Source organism: Staurois parvus, unplaced genomic scaffold (genome assembly GCF_062004578.1).
Source record: "Staurois parvus isolate SC_StPar_1 unplaced genomic scaffold, SC_StPar_1.0 ptg000165l, whole genome shotgun sequence".
Classification (NCBI taxonomy): Eukaryota; Metazoa; Chordata; class Amphibia; order Anura; family Ranidae; genus Staurois; species Staurois parvus.
In genome coordinates, this window is record NW_028317961.1 from 6,873,452 (window position 1) to 6,893,163 (window position 19,712).

Here is a 19,712-nt window from a genome sequence, read left to right on the forward strand (position 1 = left end):
TGTTCACACCTGTGCATTTTCACCCAGTGCGTTTTTTTAGAAAAGGGTCAGGGACTTTTTTGAACGCAAAAAGTTGTGTTTTTGTTTCTATAGACCTGAATGGAAATGCTGCAGAAAAACATCTATTGCATTTTTTATGCATTTTTGCATTCTAAATCTGCCTAGCAACAAGAAAAATTAAATTTAGAAAAATGCAAAATGAGTTAAAAATGCAATGCATAAACGGCTCAAACACAACCTGCATAGGTGTGAACCTAGCCTTAGACAGTTGGAGTGACAATTGGAGTCTGGTGTTGTGCTTCACAACACACTGGTTCCTATTTCCACTAGAAGTTGAGTCAGGGTTTGATGCAGGTCAATTTAGCTTTCATTAGAGAACAGTTGAGTCACATTTGATTGCCTACACAGGTGCATCTGATCTCCTCCTAAGCTGCATCAAGTTGCATTTTCATTCCCATGGGCTTGTATGGAAAGAAAAAAAGTCAGTGTACACTGTGCCTTATGCAGGCCATAGATGGGGAGAAAAACGGCAGATTTTTCTTTTAAAAAACGAAAAATCGGTCGTTCAAGCGGCCGACGTTACCATCAATGGTAAAAAAAAATCGGCCGATTTTCATCCCATCTAGAGCCGGCAAAAAGTGTCCCTGCAGAGAGCTCTGCTATTTCTTTGACAGTTCCTTGACATTTACAGAGGTTGCAACATTGTATCTATTTGTTTCCATTTAGGATACAGATGTTTTTATTCGGAAACAAATAGATACAATGTTGCAACCTCTGTAAATGTCAAAGAACTGTCAAAGAACTGTCAGAAATAGCGGAGCTCTCTGCAGGGACACTTTTTGCTGTACTGGAATTCCTCTAATTTTTCATCCTTCTTCTTCTTCTCCTGCTTCATCATCATCATCCTCTTCTTCTTCTTCTTCTTCATCATCATCCTCTTCTTCTTTTTCTTCATCATCCTCTTCTTCTTCATCCTCATCCTCATCTTCTTTTTCTTCTTATTCTTCTTCATCATCCTCATCCTCTTCTTCATCATCCTCTTCTTCTTCATCCTCATCCTCTTCTTCTTCTTCTTCTTCTTCATCCTCATCTTCTTCCTCATCCTCATCCTCTTCTTCTTCATCATCCTCTTCTTCTTCTTCTTCATCCTCTTCTTCTTCTTCTTCTTCATCCTCATCCTCTTCTTCTTCTTCATCATCATCCTCATCCTCTTCTTCTTCTTCTTCATCCTCATCCTCTTCTTCTTCATCATCATCATCCTCATCCTCTTCTTCTTCTTCTTCTTCATCCTCATCCTCTTCTTCTTCTTCTTCATCATCCTCATCCTCTTCTTCTTCATCCTCTTTTTCTTCTTCATCCTCATCCTTTTTCTTCATCCTCTTTTTCTTCTTCATCCTCATCCTCTTCTTCTTCATCATCATCATCCTCTTCTTCACCATCATCCTCATCCTCTTCTTCTTCATCATCCTCATCCTCTTCTTCTTCTTCTTCTTCATCCTCATCCTCTTCTTCTTCTTCTTCGTCATCATCCTCTTCTTCATCATCATCCTCTTCTTCTTCATCATCATCCTCTTCTTCTTCATCATCATCCTCTTCTTCTTCATCATCATCATCATCCTCTTCTTCTTCTTCTTCATCCTCTTCTTCTTCTTCTTCATCCTCTTCTTCTTCTTCATCCTCTTCTTCTTCATCCTCATCCTCTTCTTCTTCATCCTCATCCTCTTCTTCTTCTTCTTCATCATCCTCATCCTCTTCTTCTTCTTCTTCATCCTCATCCTCTTCTTCTTCATCCTCTTTTTCTTCTTCATCCTCATCCTCTTTTTCTTCATCCTCTTTTTCTTCTTCATCCTCATCCTCTTCTTCTTCATCATCATCATCCTCTTCTTCACCATCATCCTCATCCTCTTCTTCTTCATCATCCTCATCCTCTTCTTCTTCTTCTTCTTCATCCTCATCCTCTTCTTCTTCTTCTTCGTCATCATCCTCTTCTTCATCATCATCCTCTTCTTCTTCATCATCATCCTCTTCTTCTTCTTCTTCATCCTCTTCTTCTTCTTCTTCATCCTCTTCTTCATCCTCTTCGTCCTCTTCTTCTTCTTCATCCTCATCCTCTTCTTCTTCTTCTTCATCCTCATCCTCTTCTTCTTCTTCTTCATCCTCATCCTCTTCTTCTTCTTCTTCTTCTTCATCCTCTTCTTCACCATCATCCTCATCCTCTTCTTCTTCATCCTCATCCTCTTCATCCTCATCCTCTTCTTCTTCATCATCCTCATCCTCTTCTTCTTCTTCTTCATCCTCATCCTCTTCTTCTTCCTCATCCTCTTCTTATTCTTCTTCATCATACTAATCCTCTTCTTCTTCATCCTCATCCCCTTCTTCTTCTTCATCCTCATCCTCTTCTTCTTCTTCATCATCATCCTCATCCTCTTCTTCATCATCCTCATCCTCTTCTTCTTCTTCCTCATCCTCTTCTTCATCCTCTTCTTCTTCATCCTCATCCTATTCTTCTTCTTCTTCATCCTCATCCTCTTCTTCTTCTTCATCCTCTTCTTCACCATCATCCTCATCCTCTTCTTCTTCTTCATCCTCTTCTTCACCATCATCTTCATCCTCTTCTTCTTCTTCACCATCATCCTCATCCTCTTCTTCTTCATCATCACCCTCATCCTCTTCTTCTTCTTCATCATCCTCTTCTTCTTTTTCTTCTTCTTCTTCATCATCCTCATCCTCTTCTTCTTCTTCTTCTTCTTCCTCTTCTTTTTCTTCTTTTTGTCTTCCTCTTGCAGGTCACTGCTCATGCGCAGATTTTTTATCGGTAAAAAATCGGCCGATTTGCCCATCATTGCCGCGAAAATTGGCCGATCGGCAAAACCGGCCGATTTTTTTCCATCTTTACCGGAAAAAAAAATCTGCCAAAATACCGAAAACGCCGATCACTAACGATCTGAAAATCGGCCGATTTTATTTTCGGCCGAAAAATCGGCCGATTTTCAACCCATCTATGGCCTGCATTAGGCTACGTTCACACTAGCATTGTCAGGGGGCGGCAGACAGGCATTTGGGAAGCTGTACATTGTGCTGGTCACACAGAAGCGTTAGCGTTGCGGCAAAACGGACGCCTCTGGTCGAGTCAGGAGGAGTTGAAGCCGCCCATTCAAGTCTATGGTGCCGCTCCGCAAACACCTGGCCGGCGTTTGCGGTGCGATTGCGAGGAGTTTGTGAGGCGTTTGCGGAGCGTTAACACCAGTCAAACTTCATTATAGGTGTTTGTGGGGCGTTAACACCAGTCAAACTTCATTATAGGCGTTTGTGGGGCGTTAACACCAGTCAAACTTCATTATAGGCGTTTGCAGAGCGTTAACACCAGTCAAACTTCATTATAGGCGTTTGCGGAGCGTTAACACCAGTCAAACTTCATTATAGGCGTTTGCGGAGCGTTAACACCAGTCAAACTTCATTATAGGCGTTTGCGGAGCGTTAACACCAGTCAAACTTCATTATAGGCGTTTGCGGAGCGTTAACACCAGTCAAACTTCATTATAGGCGTTTGCGGAGCGTTAACACCAGTCAAACTTCATTATAGGTGTTTGCGGAGCGTTAACACCAGTCAAACTTCATTATAGGCGTTTGTGGGGCGTTAACACCAGTCAAACTTCATTATAGGCGTTTGTGGGGCGTTTTTAACGCATGGAAAACGCCGTATGTGCAGTAGGCATTTTTGGAGTGTTTGTGGAGCGTTAAAAACGCTTCACAAACGCCGGACCAATGCTTGTCAAACACTATAGGGGCGTTTGGCAAGAGTTGGAAAAACGTCAAGTGTGAACGAGCCCTAACAAAAATAACCTGCCTCCCATGCTGAGACAGCATAGGTGTAAATAATAAAACACACATAAGCATGTAAAATATTGAGATATGAATCAAGACATTTTGGGGTAAAAAAGCCCTTTAAATGCATGGAAAGCTGACTAATGTACCTATGACTTGTCTCAGTGGAGGAGTCAGCCCATGTATGCACAGCATAAGGATTTATCCCTTTACAGGAGTAACCTAAAATTGAGTACCTAAAGAGTACCCAACACATTTTCTTTGTGTAATAATATTCACATGCAGTTATAAAAAGTTCACTCCCTTCAGTGGGCCCCTTGATCAAAAGGCTCTTTGCCTTTATATTTGTGCATAGATCTACGGTTCTAGTTTTGAGAAAGCAAAAAAAAACTAATAAATAAATGATTGCAGCCTTTGAAGCATGCGTACATTTTTTTATTGTACAAAAGTTGCGGTACATATACTTTAAAGTGGCTTTAAAAAGATGAACATAACAAAAATGTAGCTAATTCTACTCATCAAACGGTTGATGAGTACAGTTCTTGAATGTTTATCAGTTTCCACGTTCTATAATTTTGCAGGTGGGTCTTGTTCATACCATCTTCCAAACAGAGTTGCACTTAGCAGAGGATGTGAAGAAATACCAACTTTACTAATAAGCCGTCCATCACTTAAAACCTGAATGAAAACAATGTAATTACAATAAAATATTACCATATGGACATTTGCAGGTATACTGTATGTTACCCAACTATTGCACTGGCAATGTGTTACTGAACACATGCTGACTTAAAAGTGATAATGTGCATATTGCTATTACCCACCACAACCACATGTCAAGTTTCACAACTTACATTTTTTCTAAATTCACTTTTTTAATTTCTGGATAAGATATGGTACCTCTGGTATAGAGGGGAAAGATTCACCTTTTGTTTTGTTCTGGTGATCATTTAAAACTGTCACCTAGTTTGAATTGTAAACTTGATGTACAGTTTTACACTACGTTGCTTTGTATTACGGTTTACACTGTATCCCGTCTGCGAAATGGAAAGTAATATTGCATATCTTTTTTCTGACTGTGCTTTATAGTTGTATTTGTTCTATATGCTATCTTGTCTATTCTTATACCAATAAAATCATTTTTGGAAAATAAAAATAAATTGTCACCAAAACAGTGTGTGTCTCTATAATATGTCAGAACTAATTTCCTGCTGCAAATTGCATTCTATCTGGGTCTTTGCACTACTTTTAGCCACACTACCGTTGCTTTATGCAACTCTGAGTAGACCCACCCGCTTTGCTTTACTTTTGGCCTTACTGGGCTTAGTAGATGCATGGAGATGGCTTCACTCAGACTCCAATCAATTCTCCTGTCAATCAATTCTCCTGTCATTCCATCACCCACTCCATGCTATCCAAGATAGACTACACCCTAGTAACCCACTCCATCCTCCCTCTGCTTCAAAAGGCAATTGTCATGTCTGGGCTATATTCAGATAATTCCTACTCAGCCTTTCACTGCAATGGGGACTCAGTCATCCTCTGACATAGAAATGTAACCCCTTTTGATCTTCTTTGTTCTCAGAGGACACTCATCTTAATCCCATCTGGCCTACTTTCTTTGATACTGCTGATATATTGATAGATTTTGACTCTTAAGGCATACACACTGGGATGTTGATCAATACTGTGTTCACCTTAATGACGGAGGAGCAGTGATTAGCCAATCAGTTACTTATTGCTGAAGCAGAATATGTGAGAGATCCCCTCACCTAGGCTTCCGCTCAGCATAAAATTAATTGTGCTGAAAATGAAAAAGCCTAGGTCTTTTCTAAAAAAAAAAAAAGGTTTCCAAGTAGGGGAAAAACAAACAAATGATTTTCTTTCAAGAATGCAACAGTAATGACCTAGCATCACACACATTTTTGACTTCAAGGGCCAACTGGTGACTTCAAGGGCCATTAATAACCTGAACCAAGTCTTTTATGACTATTGAAGTTACCTATATGCCTTTGCAGTTTATTTTTATCCATTACATGTAATAATATAGCACTGTCAATGTATGCAGCGCTTTACATACATTGTACATTTGCATCAGTCCCTGCCCTCAAGGAGCTTACAAGGTTGCTGAGGAAGAAGGCGTGGCTTGCCTTCGAAACATGTCTCTGATTGGCTGTCCCTGACGGCTTACCTTACAGCTTACTGAAGATTTCCAGTGATGGCAGCACAAACCGTGACATCTGCTCCGGTCAGGGCTCTAATGGCTGCAGCAGTCTAGATGGGGAACATTCATTACATCCCTGACCCTGGATACTGTGCTGTGACATGCCTATACTCTGGGATGTTTGTGAGTGCAAACAATTATTATTTATTCATACAATAAAAATCATTAATGCACCAGCAGCTGATTGGCGCCTCTCTCTACCCCTCCCCTTTTTCTCTTGCAGTTCTTGTGTTCCCAGCCCATCAGAGGAGGCAGTCACGTTAAGCCTAAGACAGTTAGCAGAGTTCTGATTAAAGCCGGTCATACATGGGTTGAATGCCAAAAGAATTTTCTTTGAAAAATCTTTTTCTAAGAGTTTGTCAGGGCAGGAGCAGTGGAATGGGCAGGCAGGCCTAATGGTAAGGTCACGCAGCGACTGACGATAGCCCCTACTCACAGACCAGAGTCCCTCAGGGCATGGAGTCTAAGCCCCAGGCTGCCCTTCATCAGGGCCCCTGATGGTGGGGATGGACTTGATACAGCCTGAGACCAGGTCGCGGCCCCCAAGTAACCCCAGCTGCAGTAACGAGTGCCGCCAATGGCGTACAGCTGGTGGGAGCCAGATGGAAAACGTATAGCATGGTCGGACAGGCCGGGTCGATAACAACGGAGCAAACAGTACAAGACGGTAGACAAGAATACTCAGGTCACAGGCCGGGTTCAGCAACGGGAGGTCAGGTAATGGGATAAAGCAGAGAATAGTCTTGTCCAAGCCGAGTCTGTTACCAGGAGAGCAACGAGAACAGAACAAGAGCTTGCTGCAAGGAACATACAGGACACGAATGCAAAAAGCAACTGCAGACAGCAGGCTTAAATGTGATCACCCACACCCTTCTGGAGGAGGAGCTGCAGAAGCCTGAAAGCATAAAGGCTCCCATCATGCTTTGCAGGAACTTAAGATGGATGTCAGCACATGGAGCAACACAATCTCTGAGGAAAGGTAGGACCTTGACAGAGTTCTTGTTCGCATTTCGCACTATTAGTGGCTCAAAGAAATGGACGATTTTTGTGTGACCATCGAATTTGAGTGATCGGGCATGTTAGAATTTTTTGAAAAATGAACAAATTTCTAATCAGTGAAGGGAGAATTCTGCCAGAAATATAAGCGAAAAAGAAATGAGCATGAGTTGTGACCTGAAAAGAAAAGAAAATTCTTGGTCACGAAAATTCTTTTCTGTAGCAACATGAGGTGAAATTGAAGGCCTGGTTGGTTGAATTTTGACATCAATGGTGGCACCATCGGATTACAAAATGCACAATATTTTCGATTTTCTAAAAATAATTAGTTAGGAATTCGACCCATGTATGGCCTGCATACGTAGACAAATCCCATACCCCTGGGATTTCTGCTTTTTACATACTTTGTTATTTTTCCATATGTGTTTCTTTTTCTTTGATACATTGTGTTTCATTTTGTACACGGTCAAATACAGCTTGCTTTCAAGTATTGGCAGAGCATTGGATTTTTCACAGAGCCCCTCACACATATTGATCTCATCATTTGAACTTGATCCCATAGTAGGAAGAGTGCTAAGCTTATGTGTTTGCTTCTGTGTGGCACAATAGAAATTTCATACTAGGTCTTCAAATGTCCTATTGCATCACTTAACCCAAAACAAAGGAAATTAGTCCTTATTTCAAGATACTGGTCCAAATCACAAAAAAAAAAAAAAAAGCAAAAAAAAACAAACAAACACTATACGGTATATGCAGTTACAAACCTGAAACATGTCAGGAGCCAAATTAATTTGAGTCAACAAAACTTCTGGGAAGACAAATGAAGTAGAAAAAGTCCCACTGAGAGAAAATGCTTCAAATCTAGTTGAAGCTTGCTCAACAGATTCTCCACATGATGCAATATCTGTGCTTAGACACTTCAATAATGTGCATACCTGGATAACAAAAGGCATAATATATATTAGACATATCTTTAAAATACTTCCAAAGTTGTGTTATTAACAATTGACTGCCAAATGTTACTGAGCAAATATGATAGCAGCATAATTAGGATTATTTTCTTCCATATCAACAAGCAGTTTCTAACCATATTAGTTCCAGGTTACACACCTTCTTCTAGGTTCACCTCACTCTAAATTGCAAATAGTATTCCTATATAAGGAAAATGGAGATGTTAATGTTTAGGGGTTAGGTGATATTTGTACTGGACTGCTTGTAGACTATAAGCACACTGTGTGTTATGTTTTGGCCCAAGTCAATGAAGAGAAACCCATGTATGACATCACCGTGGTTGCACCCATTTCGCTTGCGACTGCCTAGTGTGCTTATTTCTAAATACTGTAGTATTCCAGCACACTACCATGGCTTCAACAAACTGTTTACCTAAATAAATGCCATTACATAAATCATCAGCCTACAACTTCCAAGGATTAACCAATCAGCAGATGTGAATACAGCTGACCCCATGAAACAATGTGCTTGGTATCCAGAAAGTTTGCATAATTATCAAACTACTGTAAAAAAGAGGTAATTCCTCACATAGTATGGAATGGCCTACTGGATCCAGAGACAGATAAGGGTAGGGCTGGTAAGAGCAGAACCTTTTTCTGTCCTGGTGCAAATGTGTCAACCAAGACAGAAAATGAAGGAATATCTCAAAGAGTAACATAAGCAATAAAACACTCATTTGCGTTGCGTAGGAGAAGGCTAGAACCCCCATTAGTATTTTATTGTGGTCTTTGCCCCATGAAGAGTTTCCCTCAATTCTTCTTTACGTTTCAATGCTGTTACTGGGACAGGAATAAAATAGATATTTCCTCAACAAGCCCTTAAACAGCAATAAGAAGTCAACAAGAGTTCTGGGATTCTTCCAGCCTAACCACTGCTGAGAAAAATGTTATTGGAGTTAAGTGTTCAAAGACAGTGACTTCAGACTGTAGCAGTTTTCAGTTTTGAGTCAAATATGATTACCACTTGATGTTGACCACTTTAGTAGTCAAAGCAATATTATTTACTTTGGCTATATTGGGCAAGCAATATGATAAAAAAAACTTAACCATAGCTATATTACCTGTAGATAGTATTCTCCTTCAACCTCATGTAGGCCATCGAAAACACCTAATACATAAATCTCATCCTCAAGTTTGTCTGCCATTTTAAATTCTAAGTGACAGCACAGTTGGTTTTGGCAAACTGTATATTTTCCTTGTAGATCTGTGAGCTGTGTGAAAGTGTATTTATCTGCAAAAAGGTATCCAGTAAAAACATTGCTGCCAGAAGGATAATTCTGAATCAGAGAGGCATGCAAGTTCCATTTTGTAGGGGAGTATGTTGAAGAATTCCGTGGATGGGATTTCAGTTCAGAGATAAGCAGGTGACCTTCCTCATTTTCCATATTATAGAAGTATGGCACAACTTTATCTGGGGAAAATATTCCACTGCCTGAAAAGAGGAAGCAATAAATTGATTAGCTTACGAATTGCTGGGAAATGTGCCAGTTTTTATAGCAGGGAATACAAATTAAAACAGAATTAATACAGAATATATAATGGACTTTCCAATTCAGAATACAATCTTCACCTTCTCAAAAACATGCAATACAACAGAGTCACTATAATATATTATAGTCACTTTAGAATAGGGTGTTCTTTTTACAGCTAGATGCCTAATGTATCCTAGTTCCTTTAGTGTCTCAGACATAAAGGGAACTTGTATTTTGCTCTTTTTAGACAAAGCAACAAGTTCACGGAATTGTCATGCCCCTTCTACCTCTCTCCCTATGCTTCCCTGCCACCCCTTTTTCTCAGCAGGAGCCATGTGAAATACCTAGCACTGCCTTTTTCCCTGTGATCCCACAATGTGGCTGCCATGCATCAGATAGGAAAATGAAATGACAAGGTCTGCCTCACTTGTGTCACTAGCCCTGACCCCGCTGGAAGTGGAACAGAGGGTGCCGAGGGACCAGGGAACAAGAGGGCCAGCAGGTGTTGCCTGAAGAGCTTGCAGTTGGAGTTCTGAAGAGACTGGCGAACCACCGGTTCAGGAACGGTAGCAATGTTTTGTAATCCCACCTGGGTTAAAAGGGCACTCTGATTGCACAACAGGATCAGGATAAGTGACGTGTCAGATCTCCCAGCTGACTTGAATCAGGACCAGTTTATGGTGTGCAGAGCTGGTATAATAGACAGCCAGGCGGGCACTCGAGCAGGATAGGAAGCTGGGATTGGAGACAGGAGAAAGGTCACAGAAATAGCCAAGGTCATCAATGTGCAGACAGCGAGGTACCAAATCATAAGCAAGTTGAAGTCAGGAACAGAGCTTGGATCAGGAAAGCAACAAGGCAGGAGCGGAATCCGAAGTCAGGTCAGGAGCAAGCCGGGTCAGCAACAAGGGGCTCATATGAGAAAACAGCAGGACACAAGGAAACAGCTGAAAACCAGTCAGCACTAAGTACAGGCAGAAGCATCCTTTAAATAGTCCGTCTGGCACCAATATTCCCTGTGTGTGTGCACGTACTTGTGCACAATCTCGCATTTCTGTGCGCATGCGCACATCTAGTCACTATTCTGCGGAGATTGCTGTGTGCATTTTTTTTGTAAATTTAGTTTCACCTGTTGACATCAGTACAAGCATAACAGTATCCAAAGAGAAATATCGCATACAGGTTCATACCACAACAAATATCATCTGTAAGTCAACATCCATCAAAAACAAACAGGACTTAGACCATGCAGAAAAAGATGCTACAGTGAGCGCTCCTATAAATCAGCAGCTGAACATTCAAGGAAAACGCATATAAAATCCTAATATGGATATAGATATAAAATAATGCAGCGCTGTATGGTATTGAAAAGTCACAAATAGAATGCAGTCCTGTGTAGGTGCTCGCTGTTATTCCAGTGCAAGTGATAGAAATGCGCACTAACCAGAAGCGTATTGATAATATGCAGGTATATCAATATCCTGAAGAATCCCCTCTCCTTTCTGGTCAAAGTGCAGATTGGAACTGGAAAATGCAATGATGAAGCGCCCTCGTGTGGTGAAGATGAGATCCGACAGGCCAGAAGTATCCTTGCAGGGATGTATGGAATATTACCTTCCCCTTCGCTGGAACTGATGTTAAGATCACACTAGGGCTGTAAAGATGGATGCCAGCACATGGAGCAGCACCAACTCTGTGGAAAGGAGTTTTACAATTTTACAGCCCCAGTGTGATCCTAACATCAGTTCCAGAGATCACCCCTGTTCGTTGCCACCATATCCTTCATGGCATTAATTTCTGCCATTCTCTGCAGCCAAACCGAAATGGCCGGGGGCCTGCGTCTGTTTCCAAAACATAGGGTACATGATCAGTAAACTTTTGAGTGATACGGTGTACGCTGTCCCAGCATCCCTGCAAATGAGGGCAGGACCAAAAAATGTGGAGCAAGGTACCAAAATCTTCCTCACACCGCCAGCATCGATCACTACAATGAGCAAACATCACCCACAATTTGGCCGGAGTGTAATACCAGAGGATCAGTAGCTTAAAGCCCAACTCCTGAAACTTAAAGCAGATCCACTATTTAAAAGAAAATTTGAGGAGCTTCTCTACCTGTGCGTCCATAAAACGTAGTCCCAAGTCCTGTTCCCATTTGCAAATATAAGGTAACTCGTACGACAAAGACTGAGATACCAAAAGTCGATTAAGAAATCGCATGACTAATCGGGGACTCCTCCGAACAAAGTATCTCAATGGGAGTAAGTGCCCAACGAAATGCTTGCGCCGCTGGCAGCGCTCCAAGAAAATGAGATAACTGCACTTAATGCCAAAAAGATAGTCCCGCAAAAGACTCTGACTCAAACAGCTGGCTCCTGGAAATCCAACCATCCTGAGACAAAAAATGCTGGGCCTGATAGAATCCCAGCGATCGCAGGACCTGAAATCTTGGCTCGCGTAGACCCGGACCAAAGGCAGGTTTCCCCACCACGGGGGTCAGAGGGGAGTGCATCAGTGCTAAACACGAGGTGCAAAATAGTTTGACACACCTTTCACGTTTTTCCCACCGTAGGGTGACGCAGAACCACTGACAGCAGGTCCTCCTGACACCAGGACAGCGAACCAATCAGTAATCCCGCCATTGACTGTTCCAAGCGTACCCACTGCTTCAATTTCCCGTGCCTACACCAGTCCAACGCTCTGGTCATATGGCACACACTATGATATAACCCCACCTCCGGTGATGCCATACCCCCCAGCAACGTTGGGAACTGTAACAAGTTCCAAGATAGCCTGGGAGGTTTATGAGCCCAGATAAAATCAGAGATACAGCATTTTACAGAAAGCAGAAACTTGAGTGGAACACGGAGCACTAACACCTGTAGCAGGTAAAGGAATCTGGGTAAGACATTCATTTTAACTATGCTACAGTGGCCAAACCAGGAAAACAAACCTCCCTGCCAATTCGTCAGGTCTTTTCGAATAGCTGTCAGTAATGGTGGAAAATTCAACTGAAAAACATCCTGCAATCTCTTCGTCAAATAAATACCCAGATATTTAATATGCTTAGAGGCCCACTTAAAAATGGAAGTCCACCTTTAGCATGGTAGATATGGAGCGTGACAGTGAGACTCCTAATGCTTCCGACTTTTGGTAATTTATCCTGAACTGGGCAAGGTGTTCAAAAAGCTTCAGTTCTGATATAAGAATCGGGAGGGAAACCAAAGGGTTGGAGAGGAAGAATGGCGAATCATCCGCATAAGCGGCGACCTTCAGACCCAGTTGGGAGTCGGCGAAAACTTTGCGATTAAAAAAAAAATTGCGATTCTGTCACACTGTGCAAAGGATTGGCTCCAGAGTGAGAATAAAATTCAATGGCGAAAGGGGGCAGTCCTGGCGTGTCCCGTTGGTGATCGCAAATAGAGAGGAAAGATGACCATTTACCTTCACTTGAGCTGAAGGGCTCGAGTAAATAGCCCGCATTCAACTGAGCATCTGCTGCCCTAAGCCAATGTTTCACATGGTCTCCTGCAGGAAGGTTCAGTCCACATGGTCAAAGGCCTTCTCAGCATCCGTGGAGAGTAATAATATAGGCAATTTGTGCTCGCTGGCGAAATGTATAAGATTGAGAGCCTTCGTCGTGTTATCCCTGGCTTCCATGGAGCGAACAAAACCCACCTGGTCATCATGTACCAGGGCTGGGACATACTCCATCAGCTGCATTGCTAAAATGTTGGTAAACAATTTGAGATCAACATTTAAGAGTGATATAGGTCTGTAATTCTGGCTCAAACACTTATCCTTACCCTCTTTCGGAATCACCGTGATGTGTGTGTGTGATCCCAAAGGAAATCATCTTCCATCCCTACCCCATTATAGGCTGCAAGAAAATGCAGGGAAAGTATTGCACCAAACACCTTATAGTAAAGCAAGGAATAGCCATCTGGACCTGGGGTCTTGCCCGTGTTCATGTGGGAAAGGGTCACTCCGAGCTCCTCTGCCGTCAAGGGTGCATCCAAGGAAGCAGACACCTCCTTCAGTATATTGGGTAGGCCGGAATCCAGCAAATATCTCTAAATATCCTCTACTCCTGCCGACCCCCTCCAATGATTCTGCCAACAAATTATAAAGAGATTCATAATATCGTTGGAAGACACCTGTTATATTGCCCTCCAAATGGACCATCCTTGCAGACTCGTCCTTAAGCTCCAGGATAAAACGCTCTAGTGCTCTGATTCTGCAAGGCCCGAGCCATAATTTTGCCACATTTGTTCCCACGTTCTAAAAAGAACAGTGACATTTAGCAAGCATTGCCTTAGCTTTATCCATGGCCAGAAGGCTCAACTGGTCACGCAGAATCCTAAGTTCCACCAAGGCCATGTTAGCTATCGACTGTTTGTGAACCGCTTCTAACAATCTAATCTTGTCCAATAACTTCACCACCTGTTGTTATCACTCCTTTTTCAGCCTGGCTCCCCATTTGATAAGAATCCCTCTGGCATAGGCTTTATGCGTCTCCCAAATAGTCATCGGGGTACAGTCTGGGCCTACGTTCTCCTGAAATAAAGAATGAAATTCCTCCGATAAGTTCTCTACCACCTCCAGAGATTGTAAGAGAGTCATTTAACCTCCATTGCCAATGTCTGGGGGAAACAGGTGATAAATTAGCATCCACCCATACCAGGGCATGATTCGAGAAAGTTATTGAGCCTATGTCAGCCGCTGTGACCGTAGGCAAAAGGGACTAAGAGAACAATATAAGATCAATCCTGGAGTAAGAGTCATGAGGGTGGGAGTAGAATGTGTAATCTCGCTGGGTGGGATGTAACACCCTCCAGACATCAATTAATTGCAAGGCATGGAGGGAGCACTTCAGGTGCTTCAAGGTGGAATATGACAACTGTGATGAAGCCCGCAACGCATCCAGAAGCAGGTGAAATTGAAATCTCCTCACACCAACAAAGTACCTTCCGCAAATTCCTCCAATTTTGAGAGAGTCTGCTCAAGAAATACCATCTGATGTGAGTTGGGAAGATACCCAGGAAGACCTTTGACAAATAGAGCCCGGCCCTCTGCATCACACCACTGATCCCGGAAGTCCCACGGCACACTTTTATGGATAAGGATACTCATCACTTAGACTTAAGATTCCACAGAACAACCATGATATACAGTTGGGAAGAGGTGATCGGCCAGTTTAGGTATTTTGTCTGCACGAAAATGTGTCTCCTGAAGGAAACAAATCGGAGCTTTTAAATGACGTAAATTAGAGAGTACTACAGAGCGCTTCTCTGGGGTATTCAAGCCCTTTACATTTATAGACACTAGATGGGTAGAGTCCTGCTCAACCAGCCGAGTTGACCATGGACCATGGACATGACCATGAGAGGGAAGAGACAGAGAAAAAAAAAATGGGGGGGGGGGGGGGAGTTGGGCTGGAAACCCAGAGAGTAAGAAATGAGAGAAGTCAGAGCAGAGAGAAGTGGGGAAGGGAAACCCGAGAGAAAACTGATAGCCTAGGCACAAGAGAAAATCTCAAGCACCCACAAAGATCTGTGTACGGGACAAACCTGCTAGGTGCAACCCTATGTGGGGGAGAGGCTGAAGATAATAGACACAGATACTCTTCTGTCCCGACCCACCCTACTTAACCACCTGCACAAACTTAAAAAAAAGTACATTCAACAAGAAAATACTATATACCCAGACAAAAACAGCTAACCAGCCCCTGAGGCAACTCCAAGAGTGATTGAAGGAAGTGACACATATGGCCCTTCTGGGTAACAAAAATATATCCTCCAGCCACTTCAGCAGCTCCCAAATAAATAACATCCCCCCCCCCCCCCCAAGACCAACCCACATGACTTTGGTGACCGCTGCGGCTGTGATGGATCCAAAAGAGCCCGGACCAACGTTCATTAGTAAACTCAGCAGCTGAGATAGACGCAGTCGGAGCCATGGTATACAATACAGCAGCACAGAGTTCTCCTGAAAAGGGGGACCAAACCATTATTCATACAATACAACACAATCCCAGCTCCACCACCACCTCCGAGGCCAACTGTCCTTGCCTGCCACCCCGGGCCCAACAGAATATCATAAGAGGCCAAGGCTGCCAGCAGGGAGCAACGCTTCACAATGCACCCTCCCATAGACCAATTCCCATTCGAGCCAGACCCAGGTCACATAAAATTCAAACCACTACTCTGTGAGAGAGGACTAGGCCTCTGGAGCTTCTATCAAAGGAGGCAGACTGTTTCTTCCACGGGAGCGTGGTGTCCGCCTCAGCAGACCAAGTCCAACACCAGTGGGTAGGAGGTGGGCGTCCATGCCTGATAGGCGCTTCAGCCAGTCCAGCAACGGTATGGGTTCTATACTTAGGAAACGAAAGAGGGCAGGTAGGCCCACTGGACATCGTAGCAAAAAATTGCCCCCCCTTTCCGGATATTAAGCTGGAACGGGTATCCCCAGCGATAAGGGAGGTCCATTTGGCGTAGTCTCTCTAACAGTGGTTTCAGAAGGGCTCTTCGCTGAAGGGTAGCTCTGGAGACATCAGGTAGAATAGAAACTCATGGCTCCATCAAAATCCAGAGATCCCAACAACCAGGCCTTACGTAAAACCAGCTCCTTCTGAGCATACTTATGTACTTTACAAATAATGTCCCACAGCCTATTAGGGTCTGTTGACTTGGGACCCACTGCGCTGTGTACTCTGTCAAATTCCATGGGCATCGGAGGGGATTATTCAATGATTCTATGTAAGATTGCTGTAACAGTGTCCTGTAAATTTTCCGGTCCTGTGGCCTGATGTTATTTTGGCGGCTTCTGTTCTCTAGATCCTCAACATGGAGTTGCATATCTAATAAATGTTCCCCGTGATTGTGATTATCCTGTTCAAGCAGGGAGTATCCTCTGTTCTAGGGCCACAACCAAGCTCTCCCCCCTGGTAATGTGATCATCCAGCTGGCTCACCTCAGCCTGGAGATGTTGGTACTCCTGTCGGTGCTGCTGCTCCAGCCACCCCAGCATATGTTAGAAATCCACTTTTGTGGGTAACTCCTTCAGTAGTGACAGAATGTCCGGCCCCTCCACCTTGTGATGCCTGGCCATGTGTGGGGTGTCCTCTGTTGGGGCAGGGGGAACTCTGGTCCCCCCGCCATGAGGCAGGGCTCCAGGAGCCGAACTCCCACCCCTGGCTGTGCAGCCTGGGAAAAGCAAATCCCCGATGGGGGCTGCTGGGCCGCAGATGTCGGGAGGCTGTCAGGAAAAAAGCGGCGGATCTCAGCCAAGGAGGAGGCATGTAGGGTTGAGTAACGTAGGGTTTAATAACATACAATGTACATTGTATGTTATTAAAAAACTCTGTTTATTCTAAGATTAAATGTATCAATGGTGGTGTCATTCTGAGAATTGAGCCCAATTATCATTTTCACTGTCTAGTGGTTTTCCATACAGTATATTATGTTCAGGAGTGAAAAATACATTTAAAATATTGTATTCCTTTTTGGTTAGTAAAATCTGCAATACTGCATATAAATATTTTAGGTTTATATTTTTGCAGTTAGCAATTGGTGACAAGTACAAGATTCACTGATTTACTGTTAAGCTGTGACAACAGACCTAATAAAAGTATCTCAGGTTGTGAATCAGCAGAATGACTCAGAGGAGGGAAATAGCCCTTCTTGTCTCTCCTAATACAACAAAGGGAGCTGGGGAATTTAACAAGTGCAAAGCTATTGCTGAGGTCTCTTAAAAATAGACCTATATGCACCGGCTCACATCAGTACTTTGAGTCATTGACCTGGAAAAAGCCTACAGGTAAGTAGTTCTTTAATTTATTCTGACTTTCCTGAGATTGATATTCATTCCAGGCCAGTGACCCAGAATGTATAGAAGCCACTAGGGTAGTGTAGGCCAGGAAGGACATAAGCAATGACAGCTTTTGTGTTTCTCTTAGGAAAGGTTCACTTTAAAACAGAACTGTAATTCCATGCTTCCACTCTCATCTGTTAGATGCCAGGAATGGATTTGTGATGCCTGGTCAGCTAATATGGCCGTGAAGACATTACAAGGACTCCTGAAATGTTTTGAGAACTCCTGACCACAGAGAATCTCCTGCATTGCTGAAGTCATCATTGGGATGCTCCAGTCTAGGAAATAGAGGCATGTCTTACATCAGAAATCGCAAAGCAGGGACATTTTCAGCTTTGCTTTAAATTTGAACTGAATATTACTGCTGTCAGGATCATCCACCTTACCAACCGTTTAGGCAATCCCTCCACTGGATTCCACTTGCCCAAGGAATAAAATTCAAAATACTAACAACAACTTACAACACCATTCACAACTCTGCCCCCAGCTACACCACTAACCTGGTCTCAAAATATCTACCAAACCGCTCTCTTCGATCCTCCCAAGACCTTCTGCTTTCTAGTTCCTGTGTCACCTTCTCCCATGCTCACCTCCAGGACTTCTCCTAAACTTCTCCCCTCCTATGGAACTCCCTACCCCAATCTGTCTGACCATCTCTTAATCTATCCATCTTTAGATGATCCCTGAAAACCTTTCTGTTTATAGAATCCTATCCTGCTTCCAACTAGTAAAATGCCTTTTATTTCCTCCATCAGCTCATCTCCCACAGCTATTACCTTTTTGTATCACTCAACTCTTCCTCCTAGATTGTAAGTTCTAATGAGCAGGGCCCTCTGTTTCCTCTTGTACCAAATTGTATTGTAACTGTTATCTTTACCTTCATTTTGTAAAGCGCTGAGCAAACTGTTGCCGCTATATAAATCCTGAATAATAATAAGATTATTATACAGGATGTATATAGCACCAACAGTTTGCTCAGCGCTTTACAATATAAAGGGAGACAATACAGCAACGATACAGTTCAATACAAAAGGGTTAGGAGGGCCCTGCTCCTTGGAGCTTACAATCTAAGTGGGAGGGGCTGGTGGTACAAAAGGTAATAACTGTGGGGGATGAATTGAGAAATAGAATATTCAGTTATTAGCTGAAGGCAGGATAGGCTTTTCTGAAGAGACAGGTTTTCAGTGATTACCTAAAAGTGGGCATAGTAGGTTATAGTCGGATAGATTGGGGTAGAGAGTTCCAGAGGATGGGGAAGGCTCTGGAGAAGTCCCGGAGACGAGCATGGGAGGAGGAGACAAGGGAGCTAGAGAGCGGGAGGTCATGGGAGGAGCGCAGAGGAATATAAAGTAATGATTTGCGGTCTTAAAACAGAACATTGAAAATGGAAATTTTGCCTATACAGTACACTGAAAAATGTACAGCCTCCTGGAAATAGCAATGCATATCCTGGTATACAAGTGTGCCTACAGTCTAATGCTGTAAATCCGCAGAGTGAAATCTAAGGCATTGTTGCCTCTGACTGGTAGTCTCAGGAGATTTGAAGTGAGACTTAGTGATGTCACTACTGTGCTGTTCACTGTTCTCCTTGCTGGAGACTCTGAAATGAGGAAGCAAAGCCCTGCCTCTAGCAAGATGGCTGCCTACATGCAGAACAAGGCGTGGTAAGTAATTAGTAATTGTAGTAGAAAGATCAGTTGCAGATAGATCACAGGCAATAATAGTGACTAGTCATCTGGTCTCTGTCTGCCTTATTTAAGGCATGGTATCCAGAGTTCAGTTGCTGTTCACCCAAAAGGGGAAGTTCCACTCTTCGTCCTCCTCCCCCTCCCATATTTGGAATTTTTTTTTTGGTAAGTACCCGCTCCCACTTCTATTTAGATCACCTAGGTCAGGGGTAGGCAACCTGAGAGCCGCAGGACTATAAGTTTCATCATGCCTCTGCAAGTCAGTGCTGTAACTGTCAGTTTTGTAATCTTTGCAATGCCTCATGGGAAATGTAGTTCCAGAACAGCTAGAGAGCCGCAGGTTGCCTACCCCTGACCTAGGTCCTAGGCGATCTTAGTAGATGTTACCACCCCACCCACACACCACAGGTCCTGGGATGTTGTGGGACCATTCACAGGGTGCAGTGTGTCTCATGCAGTGGAGAGCTGGCTGTGAAGCCAGAAGGAGTCACAGCCAGATTCCCACAGTTAACATGCTGGCGCTGGGGGCCTGAAAACTGGTGAAGGACAGGCCTGGTTGGGAGCAGCGCTGGATCCCTGGATAGGTGAGGGTCTGTTCATTAAACGTCTTAAGTTTGATTTTTAGAAA

At 43.2% G+C, this 19,712-nt stretch overlaps 1 protein-coding gene across 1 annotated transcript in view; it reads right to left on the reverse strand.

Annotated features, from left to right (window-relative positions):
- Positions 1-4,238: 4,238 nt before the first annotated feature.
- Positions 4,239-19,712, reverse strand: part of VNN1 (vanin 1) — a 32,912-nt gene continuing 17,438 nt past the window's right edge. The window contains exons 5-7 of the mRNA XM_089676179.1: positions 9,117-9,487; positions 7,810-7,980; positions 4,239-4,503 (exon numbers count right to left, since the gene is read on the reverse strand). Of these exons, the coding sequence (XP_089532305.1) occupies positions 4,393-4,503; positions 7,810-7,980; positions 9,117-9,487 (653 nt within the window). The 3' untranslated portion in view covers positions 4,239-4,392. The remainder of the gene's footprint in view (positions 4,504-7,809; positions 7,981-9,116; positions 9,488-19,712) is intronic.